The following is a 15657-nucleotide window of genomic DNA, read 5'->3' as shown; positions in this document are numbered from 1 at the left end:
AATAGATGAGAACTAATACAGCTTCTATAAAGGGTTTGCTTTCTCTGAGTAGCATTTCTGAATTTTATCTTACTCATGTATTTCTTCAATCTGTGCACAATTTGCATGGTGATTGCTAGTGCAACACACCCGTGTGTAGGAAAGGAACAAGGGAGGGGAAGTGGGGAAGGACAGAATTGGGGTAAATAGTTCAGCTCTAAGTGAATTTGAAATTAGGGGCCAGTCTTCTCATCGTGCTCTTTCGAATTTATATCATGATATGAATATTTAGCACCATTTTTGACACGAAGCAAGGGCGTAATGATAACTGCCTCGCTCTCAGCTCTGTCTTAGTTGGATTCTAGCTCCAGTTTACCTAACGGTTGGGCGTACGCACGGCTTACTTGCTCCAGCCCCACGTGAAAGGCTCGTTTCTCACACTGCGATGGACAAAATGTTTAGGGGAGTTTTACTTTGTGATTCTCTTCGGTTCCAGATGTCTGGACGAGCCGGGAGACGAGGTCAAGACCTGATGGGAGATGTATATTTCTTCGGTATTCCGTTGCCCAAGATAGAAAAACTCATTAAATCCAACGTTCCTGAACTGAGAGGACAGTTCCCTCTGGGCATCACCCTGGTCCTGCGACTCATGCTGCTGGCTTCCAAGGCAGACGACCCAGAGGATGCTAAAGCCAAGGTATCGTGCTTGATCCTCGGAGGTAGAGTCTCCATTGCCAGCCTGGCTGTGGTCAGCCTCGCTTTTCTTTCGAGGTCTCTAGCGATGACTTTTCAGTTTCACTGGCTTTTTGCGCTTTGCAATGTCTCACATTGTGGAGGGTTGGGGCTAGAGAGAGAGGATAATCATTAGTTTTGTCTCCTCTGTCAATCACAGAATTTGTGCTGAATGGGCATTTGGAATTAAGGGTTACTGTTCTTTCATGTGGGATCGGTGTTGTCCTAGAGTAGTTAAGGGTGCTGCTGGCTAGAGATTTGACTTGATTTGATTTTTTAAAAGATGTTATTTATTTACTCAGAGAGAGAGAGACGGAACATGAGGGGAGGGAGGTGCAGCGGGAGGGGGAGAGAGAGTCTCAAGCAGACGCCCTGCTGAGCTCAGAGCCTGACTCCGGGCTCCATCTCATGACCCTGAGATCACGACCTGAGCAGAAATCGACCTGAGCAGAAATCGAGAGTCAGATGCTCACCCCGCGGAGCCACCCGCATGCCCCTGGCGGTAGATCTTAAAAGATCTGTGTTAGATTCCATTTTCAAAAGGAGCAAGATGATTAATTGTGATCATTTCATAACAGTTGAGTTTATTTTTTGCAAAAACACAAAGCAACCCAAATTCATCAAAGAATATTTAGATAATATAAAAGGTTGAAGGAAGACAAAATGCATACAGGTTTCATCATCCAAAGCCAGTCTTATTATCATTTTGGTATTTGGCCACGCATGTACATTTGGTTTTTAAACACTGATATATTTGATTAGATGTTGATATGATTTTGAACTTTTCCTGAAATTTTCGCTGAGATAAATATTTTGTGTCTAATCTCACCATGAGAGATTTAAAATTCATAATAAAACAATTTGATTTTTATTCTTATGAAGATGCATTATTTTTGTATATTGAATACTAATATTTAATATTGTCTATTAATTCAGATACTGTTTGTTGATGCGAGGAATCTTTTAGGACTTTCGTAATGAGTTGGCTCTTCTGGGGCTGCTGGTCTAACAGTGCAGGCACCTATCATTTTAGACCAAAACTTCCCCATTTCTGCATTCTTAATTTTTACTCCTGTGTAGGAGAGAAGAATAGATCTTTTAGCAAGTTTTTTAAAAAAAAATTTAAGAAAGTTTATTGGAGTGGTTTATTTTCTTTGCCTTGGCATATTCAAGAAAATCTATCTGTAATCTTCACACATAAAAAGCTCAAGTACGGACATAAAGTTCTCAGAATTTTCTCTACTCATCACATGAAAGTAAGATGGCTTCATTTCCTCTGGAGCATACTGTTAAAGAGGAGTAGAAAAAAAATAATAAAATAAAAAAAATAAAGAGGAGTAGACACTTTTAGTCTCCCCTAAAGGAGCCACGTAATTCCTACTCTCTTGTCGTTAATTTGATTTTTTTCTGCCTACGTATTTATATGAATCTTTAAAAAAATCCTTAAATTTCAAAATCTGTTTTGTGGGCCATTTTTAAAATTGATGTTTTAGTTATTACATGCTAAGAACTTTGAATCTTCATAATCAGTTTTTAAAATTGTGGTAAAATAAAAATAACGTAGAATTACCATCTTAGCCGTTTTTAAGTGTACGATTCAGTAATGTTAAACTCATTTCCATTTTGCTACGATCAAGTGGTTTTGGAACTAAGAAGAGATTTCTTAAGTTAGATCTTTGATATTTGCTTCTGTTTTCATTTGTCCAATTTTTTATCAAGAAAAATTATAATTTTTAAATCAAGAATTCTTTCTCTGTACTCTATTGCTATGTGTTTCTTCATTATGGGAGAACCTGTGAAATTTATCTTTCACATCGCTGCTGCCGCTCTCCGGTTTCAGTTCTGCTCTGTAGTTATACACATGTGGATTTTAAGTCTGCTACCGGAATTTTAATTTTCCTGAAATGCTTCACTATTTCTTACATCACTCTTCCACATATTAATAAAGTATTTTTTTTAATGTCAATTCATAATTATCCATTTACCTTATGTTATTTTGCATTGTCTTGCAGAGGTCGTATCTTATGGTGCCCATCAAGGATGCCAAATAATTTTTCAAAAAACAATTTTGCTCCATAAAGAAAACCATTTTTTTAAGAAAATCATTTTTTAAAAAGATTTTATTTATCTATTCATGAGAGACACAGAGAAAGAGGCAGAGACACAGGCAGAGGGAGAAGCAGGCTCCCTGCAGGGAGCCCGATGTGGGACTCGATCCCGGGACCCCGGGGTCACGCCCTGAGCCCAAGGCAGATGCTCAACCACTGAGCCCCCGGGCGTCTCAAGAAAACAATTTTTATAGGTCAGCCCCCTACCCTTTTCTTACGATGGTTCTGCAGAACCGGATTCCCGATGATCTTGCTGAACTCACGTCTCCCTGCTGTCCCACATGAGCCCACTGCCTGCCCCAGGGATATTCAAGGCACGTTACAGCCTGGGGACCATGGCTTTGCTGTTTCTTTTGCTTCTAACGTCTTCTCTCAGTCGTGTGCGTAGCCTCACTCCTTTACCTCATTCAAGTTTTGGTTCTAACGTTACTCTCAGTAAAGCCTCCTGACGTTGCCCTTTCTAAGTTGTGAATGTTTCTCCTGTGTGCTGCGCTGTGATCCTGATTCACTTATATACGGCGCGTGCCCCTCCTTCTGTACATCAGGTATCTGCCACCTATCACCTATCTATCTATCACCTATCATCTATCTATCTATCATGTTTTTACTTATTTTCTCTATATTTCCCACTGGAATGTAAGCACTCTGTGGCCAAAGATCTTTGTCTTCATTCCTCATATAGACATTTAAAAAACATTTTTTAGCATGACTGAATAACTTTAGGAAAGCGATCAATTTCCTTATAAAAAAATTGATCTATTGTGGGTTTTTCTATTTTCTCACTTTTGGATATAGGTACATTAGTGTCAATCTGTTGGATTACCAAAGAACAGGATGTATGATTTCACTCTGGCTTCTCTCTGCCCTCCTAAGTGGGGCTCAAATACCCTATTAAACGTGAGGCTTGATGAGTAGCTTTTGAACCACATGCTAGTGTGTAGTAGATTTTAACACTTATGTAGCTTTTCTGGACTGGAAGTTTATTGACCTACTTTTGCCAGTCCTGCTGCCACATTGCCGTCAGGGTCCTTACTATCTTAGTAAGGCTTTAGTTATGTGTCTACAGCTCTAAGACTACAGTGAACTACCATGAGTTGCTCACCCTCTTGCTACTCTGCTGTTTTCTTGCTGTTGCCATCTATGACTAAATGTAGAGCTAGAGAAGAGAGAGAGAGAGAGAGGTGGTAGGAAAGGGCATTTTTGGGGACCCTCAAAAAGAATCATCCTAAAGTAAGGACGACGTACACTATACCCCCTGCCTTTCTGCCTTCTCTCTCTCATCCATTTCCTCCCACCTTCATTTCACATGTCCGCCGGCCTTACGATGAATACAGGTTCTTCCCAGGTTCTATGAACTCCCAGGCCTGATGGCAGACAGGCTCAAACGTGATGATGCTGGGAAATTTTCCTCTTACTGATATTTCGTAGACGTGTTAGTGCACAGCTCCACGGTACCTGAACTACGCCCCCGGTGCTGTTTCACAGGGGAAACCAAGCGATGTTTTCAGTACTTTTGTTTTAATCGACATACTTCTGTTATTTTTGCCGCAACGCTGCAGGGCATGCGACAGCAGACCTTGTTTTCTTCCAGAATAAACTAAGGGCTGTAAGCTCTTAAACTGGGTTCACATTTATTACCCGGTTATTTGGCAATATGCTTCGGTTCTGATGGTCGTGTTTTATATGTTCTATTTGTTAAAGGAAGGATGTGCCATGTAAGAAGAAGGTAAAGCACATAATGTGAAATTTAACTGAATCTTCTATGTTGCTCGTCGTGTCTGTGTGGTATAGCACATACGGCTGATATCCAGCCTTTATATTCTTTTATGTGATAGTCAGGTGCAGCCACAAGAGGAGACAGAGATAAAGCTCGGGAAAATAAAGTATTATATTTACAAGGCTTAGAGACAGGAGTCACGGCACACTACGGGGCACCGTATGTGAAGGACACCAGGCTGGTCTGGAGGCAAACGACGGGAGGAGCAGGAAGGTTTAGGTGCCTCCTTTATTATAGTTTCTATGGAAAAAGCGAGACAGGTCAGAGTAAGCAGTCTAGGATTGGCGACTGTGAATAATTCTCCTGGGTTTTGGGCTCTGCAGGTGGCCTCTTGTTGCCTGGGACCTGGCTCCGGGGTGACGTTGGACAGGAAATATTGGCTAGGTGTGTGAGAACTAGGGAGGAAGCAGCTGGGGGTATACACTTGGGACTGGTTGGTTTGTATATGGTAGGCATGCTCTTGGAGACGTTGTTGTCACCTTCAGGAGTTAGCTAGGCCTGGGAGCGACAGTCTGTCTCCAGCCAGAAAGGATATTTGTTTTTCCGGAAAGGTTTTTTAAGATGTCGAAACATCGTAAGATACAGAAAACCATTTAAAATTAGAGCATATCTATATTACTGTTTGCAAATATATTTCATAAAACTAACATGGTGCGGATACTCTTCTTTAAAGGTGCTGTCCGTGCTAAAGCATTCATTGCTGTCCTTCAAACAACCCAGAATCACGGAGCTATTGAAACTTTACTTCTTGTTTTCTTTCCAATTCCTTGTGAAACAGGTATGATTGCCCCTTGTCTTTTTGTGAAATAGGAATGGAACTATCTTCATTTTTTTTTTTATCATGCTGAATTAATTTGTGGTCTTTACAAGGTTATATCCAATGACTAATATTTCTTTACTTGATATGATTGTCACATATGAGCCAGATAACAATTACCAATTCCTCTTGTATTGGTATTAAATACTATTTTAAACTGACACTGAATAAGTTAGTTATTAATTACTATACGTGGGTGAGTTGAGTCAAACTAATAAATTATTTTTGTTTTTTAGGGCTATTTAGATCAAGAAGGTAAACCAAGGGGGTTTGCTGGCCTTGTATCACATTTGCATTATCATGAGCCTTCTAATTTTGTTTTTGTCAGTTTTCTCAGAAAAGGCCTTTTCCATAATCTCTGTCAGCCAACTAGGAAAGGTAAGCTTGCTGTTCTTGTGTATAATCTTAAAATAGCAACAGAAACTGTAGTGGAGCTAGCACTTCAGGAAAATTTTTTTGCCAAAAAATAACACAAGTTAATATTTAGATAATTTAGAAATATTAAATTAGATAAAATAAAGTTTTATATACCTACTAATATAGGTTATATGAGAGACAGCCATCTTTTGTGTCATCTATTTTAAAATGTTAGTTTCTTATGAACTTTGGTAATTTCTAGATTCTAGGACTCAGAGCATATTTTAAAAATATATGATTTTTTAATAAATATCTTATAATTAAATTTAATATGTGCAGAGCATAGAAAAGAGATATAGGAAAGCATTATGTTAAATATAATATTCACCATTAGTATTTGTGAATTTTTTTCCAATCATATTTTCTTAGAGTATAAATGTACAGTAAATATATAAGTATATGGCATAAATATATATAAATTTATATATTTAAATAACTAATTAGAATCTAGAATCTTCCTTGAAATATATTTTGCCAATATCATGTAATTTTTTGTGAATTGCACTTTGATGCCTGCCTAATATTCCAATGACTAATATATTTTTTTTAATTAAAAGCCTTCAATTTTTAAAATTAAACCGTAGACCTTTAAACAGTGTCCCTAAAAGAAGTGTTCTCCTTTTTGTGCTTAAATTTGTTATATTTCCCAATTCCTGACAAATGCAGTGCTTTTCATAGCATTTCTTTATCTTCTATCATAATTGATAGCAACACTTTACTTTGTGCAAGAAGTCTAGTCACTATGCTCTGAGCATGCACTGTTCCATGAAACAAGGGTACTCAGGAAGTTCTATCCCCTCAAAAGCTCTGTGGTCATGGGTAGCGTGGGGTGGGAGGGTGTATACTATTATAATCATGGAGGTAGAAAATTTGATGACTTTATGAGGCATGTGACATGGCTATCACTATTTTGTAAATATGGAAACTCAGACACAGAGAAGCTAAATAAACTGCCATGGCCATACAATTGTAATAAGTGTCAGAGCCAAGATTCAGGTATAAATGGTCTGAGTCTAGAGCCCAAGTCATTAAAGGTAGCACTTTTTTAATCACTACGGTGTAATATTCATGCGTTGTGAACGGTAGAGAGTAAGTCAAAAGGGTGGTGCCTTAACGTGAGTGGCGAGAAGGTAAGGAAGGGAGATAGGACTTGGTCCTTGGTGGGCTGAGTTTTGGAAAGCCTTAAATGCTAGGCTAAGGAGATTGGATTTTGCTCATTAGATACTGAGGTGTAATTGGAGATTTTTTGAATGGCCGAGAGAAATGATCATAAAATGCTTTAGGAAAACCTATCATAGCTTGAAGTTGAGGGTGAGAGGAGTGGATGGAATCCAGGTGAGGAGATGGGGCAATTTGGGGTTAGAATGAGTATGGTATGAACTAGTGTGGGAGTAGAAAGCAGGAAGAAGAAGGCACCGTTGCACACTGTCAGTTCCTTGGTTGCTGTATTTGTTACAGATTTTCCGTTTCCATGAAATGAAATGCAGCCAAACATTCAACTTAAATGTCAAAAATGGGGATGACTGGGTGGCTGAGTCAGTTAAGCATCTGCCTTCAGCTCAGGTTATGATCCCGGCGACCCGGGGTCGAGCCCCGCACCTGGTTCTCTTCAGCGGGGAGCCTGCTTCCCCCTGCTTCTCTGTCAAATAAATGAATACAATCTTTAAAGAAATGTTAAAGATGAGATTGACGCACCTTTTTACCTTTATAACAAGGCTCTTTGATTTGTATAGGTTCAAAACATTTTTCTCAAGATGTTATGGAAAAGCTAGTGTTAGTATTGGCCAATCTGTTTGGAAGAAGAATTCTTCCAGCAAAGTTTCAGGAAACTACTATCAAGTTTTATCAATCAAAGGTAAAATTCATGTTTCTGATGACATTAAAAATTACTGTGATTAAGTAGATCCCACCGTAAGTGATTCAGCAGCAGTAGAATTTTATCAATATAGGGCTCATTTGTTTTATAGAATAATAATTTGTTCTATCGGTGATTACTGTCCTAGTTAACCTATAATTCATAAGCTTCTGCACATAAATCTATCAAAAGAAGAAATGCCTTGAGGAAAAATAAGATAAAGAATTTTGCTCATGTTTTCCATTTTATTGTATGATTGTATCAAATTGTAGCATCCAGTTTCCATGAAATGAAATGCAGCCAAACATTCAGCTTAAATGTTAAAAATGGGGATGTCCAGTGGCTGGACATCCAGTGGCTAAAATAAAAATGTAGATAATTAGACAGTAAATGAACTAATAGTTCCCATCATTGAATCTGTAGTTCCCTTAGGGTCTTTTCACCTTGAGGTGGGGCACAGGTAAGAAATCTTATGAACTGTAATGTCCTCACTGAAAAATATTAGAACAGTCGTTGAAGAAATCATCCCTTGACTCACATAGAATAAAGGCAAGAAAACTCTTTTCCAATTTTGTTTGCAACATATTCTTTGATCAGGATTTGCCATTATTAAATCAGCATCAAATACTGTTCCTAAGGTACCCCAGTAGGATCTGAGAAAATGGGATAGGCTGGTTATACTAAATAACATTAGTAAAAGGTGACAAGGAACCGAGAGATGAGCAAATCTATATTGTCTAGCTCCACAATGTCAAATTACAAATCTTAGCCCTCAAGGAATATTCTCTTGACCAGTGAACACAACTTAAGTCACTGATCTATCATCACATTTTTTTCATCACAAGTATACTCTTGAGGTATTATTCATTTTGTTTAAATGATTTATATTTAACTTAGAAAAGTTAGTACCTAAATTCTTACAAGGAAAAAGATATTAAAAATATACAATAAAGAAATGTTTTGCATGGACATCTCCTGTCTCTCTCGCTGTCTGTCTCTTTCTCTTTTATTTAAAGGTTATTGGAAATTTGTGCACTTCCAAGTAGGATGTAGTGAGTGGTTATCATTCGTATTGAGACAGAGAGCTGTGGAAACAATGAGGATTCGGCTGGCTAAATTATAAAATGGCAAGAACTTACTAATGGTGTGATGGGAATCTCTAATCATGGTTTTCTCCCAAAGGATTTGTTGATTCTGGACAGGGTTTGACAATTGTACTTAGCATATTCAGAGAGCCTCTCCTATGAGATCAAAAAAAAAAAAAAGTTATTAAAGCTTTTAGTGACCACATGGGGCTGGAGTGACAGAAATTGAGGAGACGGGGTTTCTATGAGTTTACTGAGAACGTTCACTGAGCATCAGATCTGCATGAAATGTTAGGTTACTACACCAAATTGTTTCTAGTCTTGTGGCATTTATTAAGTAAAAACCCACTAGAAGGAAGGTTCTGCATTTATTCACAGGCTTGTATTCCTCTCAAGACATTTTTGAAGACTTTTAGAGCCGGAAGATGTAAAAGGTTAGGAAGCTCTGTAGGAAAGAGGTGGATCTTTGGGAATCTTTTAGGACTGAGTAAACGAGACCCACCAGCCTCATACTCAAAGTCCCAAGAGGGTCATGACCCAGGAACAGAGTTAAATCAGGTATAGACTTGGGACGCCCGGGTGGCTCAGTGGTTGAACATCTGCCTTTGGCCCAGGGCGTGATCCTGGAGTCCCAGGATCAAGTCCTATATTGGGTTCCTTGTGGGGACTCTGCTTCTCCCTCTGCCTGTGTCTCTGCCTCTTTCTCTGTGTCTCTCATGAGTAAATAAATAAAATCTTTAAAAAAAAATTAAAAATATATAAATCAGGTATCAACTGAAACTTAATAAAACTGGAAAACAATACCAACAATATCACTTTAATCTCTACTTGGATTGGAGTGATCACATTTTAATCACATAACCAAACACAAAAATGGGAAAACTCACTCTGGTGGAAGATAACATCATTTAAATCCTATCAAGTCCTAAAAATTTATGGTGAAAAAAAAAAAAAAAAGCCCCAGAACTAAAAAGTAAATAAGCAAGCAAGACTGTATGACCAATTGGCAGGAAGAAGAGCAGGCAATAGTAGTAGATACACAGATAATTCAGATATTGGGATTAAGAAACAAAGAATATAAGTATGATTAATATGTTCAAGAAAATAGGAGAAGTGATAGACAAAATTTATGAAAAGATAGAGAATTTCACCAGATAATTAGAATTTTACCATATAATTAAATGGAAACTTCAGTATTGAAAAATATAATGTCTGTATTTTTTTCTATGACTTTTATAGTTTCAAGTCTTACATTTAAGTATATTTTTCAATTCTGAAAAATATAATGTCCGTATTTTTTTTCTATGAATTTTATAGTTTCAAGTCTTACATTTAAGTCTTTAAAATTTGAGTTTGTTTTTATGTGCAGTGTATGGTAAGGGTCAATTTCATTCTTTTACACGTGTATGCCAAATTTTGCCAAAATCATTTGTTGAAGAAATTATCCTTTCCTATCGTGTGTTCTTGGCACCCTTGTCAAAGATCTGTTGACCATATACATGTGGATTTATTTCTGGACTTATTCTGTTGTTCCATCAATCTATGTCTTTCATTATGCTGGTACCATACTGTTTTAATTACTGTAGCTTTGTAATCTATTCTGAAACTAGGAAATGTGATGCCTCTGGCTTTGTTTTTTTCCCCTCAAGATCATTTTGACTATTCAAGGTCTTTTGTGATTCCATATGATTTTTGAGATTGTTTTTTATGTTTATGTTAAAAATGCCATGGGATTTTGATAGGAATTGCAATGAATCTGTAGATCAATTTGGATAGTTTTGACATCTTAATAGTAATTATTCTTCCAATCATGAATATGACATATATTTGCATAATTTGTGTCTGCTATAATTTCTTTCATCAGTGTTTTATGCTTTTCAGTGTAGAGGTCTTTCACTTCCATGGTTAAGTTGATACCTAAATACTTTATTTTTTTTGATATATTACAGATGAGATTGTCCTATTTTTATTTTCAGGTACTTACTTAGTATGTAGAAACAACTTTTTTTTTTGGAAACACAACTATTTTTTAATGTTGATTTTGTATTCTCCAACTTTGCTGATATTGCTTATTAGTTCTAACAGGTTTTGCTGTATGTGCTAAAAGAAATATCGTATACTTTAGGCAGACAAAAAAATCTAAACTTGTAAATGTAACAGGGCATGAAGCACACTAGAAAGGATAATGTGTGGGTAGATATAAATAAATATCTACTGTATCTAAAAATAATTATAATGTATTATGGAATTTATAATATGCATACATAACTAAAATGCATGACAGTCATAATACAAGTGTTGGGAAGGGTAAATATATTTGAGTATTTTAACGTTCTTACAGTATTAAGAATTGTAAAAATTAAAAATATATTTTATAATAGTTTTGACATCATAATGCATCAATTATCTTCTAAAATAGTGTACAAATAAGTGTTAATAGAAGAAAAGGGTGAAAAAAATCAATGATTTAATTTTTCAGCTTAAGAAGCTAGGAAAACAAAACAAATAGAAAATCTAGCAGGGTAAATTTTACAAATATCAGGAAAGAAAATGGGACATTACTACAGATCTTACTGTGAATATCAAAAAGAATAAATGAGGATATTATGAATAATTTATGCCGGTACATTTGATCACTAAAAAGATAAAAACTAGACAAAATAATATGTAATATATGGTCCAGACAGAAACTGAATACTAAAATAGTATATATAATCTCAACTGTATAAATAAGTACATTGAATATATATGTGCTAAATACTTCAGGTAAAATACTTTTTTTTTATTTTATTAAGAAAAACCCCAACAATTATATGCTGTTTATATAATTCACATCTTAGCTATAAGGTCCCAGAAAGATTGAAAGTAAAATGATAGAAAATGAGATATTCCAGGTAAATACCAGAAGAATCAGAAACACCTTAACTTCCTGAAAATTAGACAGATTCATGTAGTTGAGTAAGCCTTTTAACACTGATTTTTTAAAAAATTGTACTTGTAATGCTTACTGTGATAAATACCTTTTAAATATAAGTAGAATTCTTAAAAAAAAGAAAATTTAAAAATTAAAATAAGAAAAAATACATATAGGACAAAAATGAAATGGAATTATAAAATATTTTATTTAAAAAATAATAAAAGAAACATACACATACAAGATGTAATTCATACAATGATTAGAGCAAAATTGATAGCCTTATAATCATATCTTAGAAAAGAATAAAGGGTGAAAAAAAATCAGTGATTTAATTTTTCAGCTTCAGAAGCTAGGAAAACAAAAGAAATAGAAAATCTAACAGGATGAATTTTCCAAATATCAGGAAAGAAAATGGGACATTACTACAGATCTTACTTTGAATATCAAAAAGAACAAATGAGGATATGATGAATAATTCATGCCAGTACATTTGATTATTTGGACAAAATGGGCAAAGTCCTACAAAATGCAACCTCCAAAACTAACCAAGGAAGATTAAAAAAAAGTCCTGTGTCTGGTATCTATTAAAGAAATGTGTTCAATTATTTTAAAAATTTTCCTACAATAATATAAAAAGTGCACTTACTGTGAGAACTGGGTATTGTATGGAAGTGTTGAATCACTACACTCTACACTTCAAACCTATATCACACTGTATGTTAACTGTACTGGAATTTAAACAAAAACTTTTTTTAAAAAAGGTGGTGTTGATTAATTAGTGTGAAAGTAAATTTTTAAGAGTGAAAATACAAGTTTTCATAAATGTATAATAGAAACGAAAAATGAATTTTACCTCAATTTCATGGATGAAGGGATGAAACAATTACATTATTAAATAAAGAGGTAACTACAGAATTGTATTGCAGTGTTCTTTACCATTCTTCCAAAGTTTCAGTTTTCAAGGAAGGTATATAGAGCTCTCTTTTAAAAAGAATATTTGGCCTTCCAGTGTTTTTAATGATCTCCCTGATGATTTAGGTGTTCCTTGAGGATCTCCCGGAGGATTTTAATGATGCTTTACATGAGTATAACATGAATGTTACAAAGGAATTTGCCTCCTTCCTACTAAATGTTGCCAAGTTGGCTGATATGAAACAGGAATATCAACTCCCATTGTCAAAAATAAGTAAGTATATCTTAGCTCCACTGTGGAACAATTTAAAGAAAATATTATCTTCCTAAGAATATTTTTTCCCAGAGAACTAGTAGAGCCTGAGAAAGATCAGTCTGCCTTAAAATAAGGAGATTCTTCTTGCTTCCCCAAGAAACAAACTCTTGGTTATTATTATTATTATTATTATTATTATTATTTTTTAACCCTTGGTTATTAGAAGTGTAAAGGGCAACAGAGAATGAAACTAGAGTCATTTATAAACCATCTTGATTAAAGGTTGCTTTTGGGGCAAGCCTGACAAACAGTAAGGATATTTATGAGATGAACAGAAGTGAGATATCATTCTATCGCTCATTTTCTTGAGAGGAAATAACATATAGACTCTTGGCAGGTTACCTGGGCCCAAACTCTGGTCCTGCTATTCCTGGCAGTGAGACCTCGGGCAATATTCCATATTATTTCAATAACCCATATTCATACTTCAATTTTCTCAAGATATATAAAAAAAAGAAAATAACGTTACTTACCTCGTTGGGGTAAGTTTTAAATAATTCAGTTAATATATATGAGCATCTTAAAATGGTACCTAGCACATAGTAAATGCATTAATCTTTGCTCTTATTTTTCATAAGCTATTGGATAGAAATCTTCTAGGGGAAAGTAAACAGGAAAAGCTGGCTGGGATAAAAGGAAAGGGTTGAGCCATGGGAAGTAATTTCCCACTTTCATTAAACCCTAACATCCTCAATTGGAAAAAGTAAAGGAAGCGGAGCCTATTACTTCCTGGACCTTATTAAAGTGGGAAGCAGCGTGGACAAAAGCAGACGGGAGCAGTGGAACATTGTGAGCATCCCAGAGAAGGCCAAATGGCAGTGCCTTCATTACAAATCAGAGCCAACTTCGGGTGCATAATCCGGGACTTTTTAAGAGTAGGAACAGAGGGGGCACCTGAGTGGCTCAGTCAGTTAAGCGTCTGTTCTTCAGCCCAGGTGGTGATCCCAGAGTCCCTCATGGGGGTGCGGAGTCCGGGATCATAACCTGAGTCAGGGTCCCTGCTCAGTGGGGAGTCTGCTTCTCCCTCTGCCCTTCCTCCTGCTCGTGCTCTCTCTCTTTCTCTCACTCTCCCCCAAATAAATAGATAAAATCTTTAACAAAAAGAGCAGGAATGGAAAAAAATATTTCTTGTTAATATGCCATTTTCAAACCTAGTGATAGTGGCCTCTTGGAATACCCTGTCTGGAAGGATTGTGGGGGGAAAAAGCACCAAGGTAATAACAATAATTCTATGTTAGCATTGCAATTTAAATGTAGTCTTTTATTGCCTGTTGATCAAGGAACTCAAATATAATACAAAATTTTATGATATTGATGACGTATTGATAGCTAACCGTTACTGAGTGTATTCTGTGCCAAGACATGCTGCTCACTTTACGTGATATATCCCATCCAGTCTGATACGGGTCCTGCCACGCGGAATGACTCCCTCTGTAGCATGGCCTAGAGTATGTGCATGAAGCTTACCAATTTGGCTGGTTTTTAAAAAAACTGATCTATCCCAATCTATTATGACCAGATTTCACAGGAAAGGAATGTGAGGACTCTGAACTTGTGTCTCACTTGATGAGCTGCAAAGAAGGAAGAGTAGCAATTTCTCCATTTGTTTGTCTCTCTGGAAACTCTGATAGTGATTTGCTTCAACCAAATACTCCAAACCATGTAAGTAGAGATGGGGTTTATAAATAAAAGATCTTTAAGAAAGAATTAGATTTAAACTTCTAGGCTGTTTAAGAAGGATTTGATATTTCGCAAATTGAAAAACAAAAATTCCAGGTGTATGAACAGAAATATCCAGGAAATGGTACTCTTGAGCCCTGTAGGATTTCTGGTTTTTTTTTCCGTGTTGGCCTGAGGAACCCTGCTCCATTATACAGAATTCCCAGCTTTTCTTCTGTCTTTATAGGTTGATGCAAGTTTGCTATGCATAAAGCACTTAAAACTATCTTCGGGCTTTCCCAGTATTGCTACAGAGGCCACAAATCCCATATATATATTCTGGATCACTGATGTCCAAAGTGGAGTACAGAGAACTAGCACATTGGGAACATGCTGGATAATCCACTGAATGCTGGAATCTTGTAGGAATTTAATGCATATTTTAACACAGTTTGTGAAAAAAATAAGTTTCGTGATATTTGATACGGTTAGACACTAGTGTCTCAATTCCATTCTCATCTCAAGTCAGTCTGTCCTCTGTTATGTAAAATAGTCTACCTAAAAGAATTTTGAGAACCTAAGTTGACCCTTGTGCATTTTATTTTATTTTTTTAAAAGATTTTATGTATTTATTCATGAGACACACAGAGAGAGGCAGAGACACAGGCAGAGGGAGAAGCAGGCTCCCCGTGGGGACCCCGATGAGGGACTCGATCCCGGGACCCCAGGATCACGACCTGAGCTGAAGGCAGGCGCTAAACCACTGAGTTACCCAGGAGTCCTGACTGTTGTGCATTTTAAATGGACACATACATTTTTATCACAAATTCAAATAATTTCTAATGATATAATTTCCAGCTTCAGATAAATGTTGATATGTTAAAATAATGCCATCATATCATTTTTAATGAATAAAATGGAATATGAATACTGAAGCATTTGGATACCCATAATTATAAAATTAAAAATAGTCAAGAATAAAATTTCTAATGACTTAATTATAAAATTAAAAACAGTCAAGAATAAAATTTCTAATGACTTAATTATAAAATTAAAAACAGTCAAGAATAAAATTTCTAATGA

General features: G+C 36.0%; 1 protein-coding gene across 3 annotated transcripts in view; it reads left to right on the top strand.

Moving 5' to 3' along the window:
* DDX60 (DExD/H-box helicase 60) overlaps window positions 1-15657 on the top strand; it is a 92494-nt gene that overhangs the window by 62178 nt on the left and 14659 nt on the right. For all 3 annotated transcript variants that reach the window (XM_038559160.1, XM_038559161.1, XM_038559159.1), the window contains 6 exons: window positions 476-676; window positions 5270-5374; window positions 5650-5791; window positions 7564-7685; window positions 12726-12873; window positions 14435-14577. In XM_038559160.1, the coding sequence (XP_038415088.1) occupies window positions 476-676; window positions 5270-5374; window positions 5650-5791; window positions 7564-7685; window positions 12726-12873; window positions 14435-14577 (861 nt within the window). The remainder of the gene's footprint in view (window positions 1-475; window positions 677-5269; window positions 5375-5649; window positions 5792-7563; window positions 7686-12725; window positions 12874-14434; window positions 14578-15657) is intronic.

Source organism: Canis lupus, chromosome 15 (assembly GCF_011100685.1).
Source record: "Canis lupus familiaris isolate Mischka breed German Shepherd chromosome 15, alternate assembly UU_Cfam_GSD_1.0, whole genome shotgun sequence".
Lineage (NCBI taxonomy): Eukaryota > Metazoa > Chordata > Mammalia > Carnivora > Canidae > Canis > Canis lupus.
This window is presented reverse-complemented; position numbering and strand designations above follow the sequence as displayed.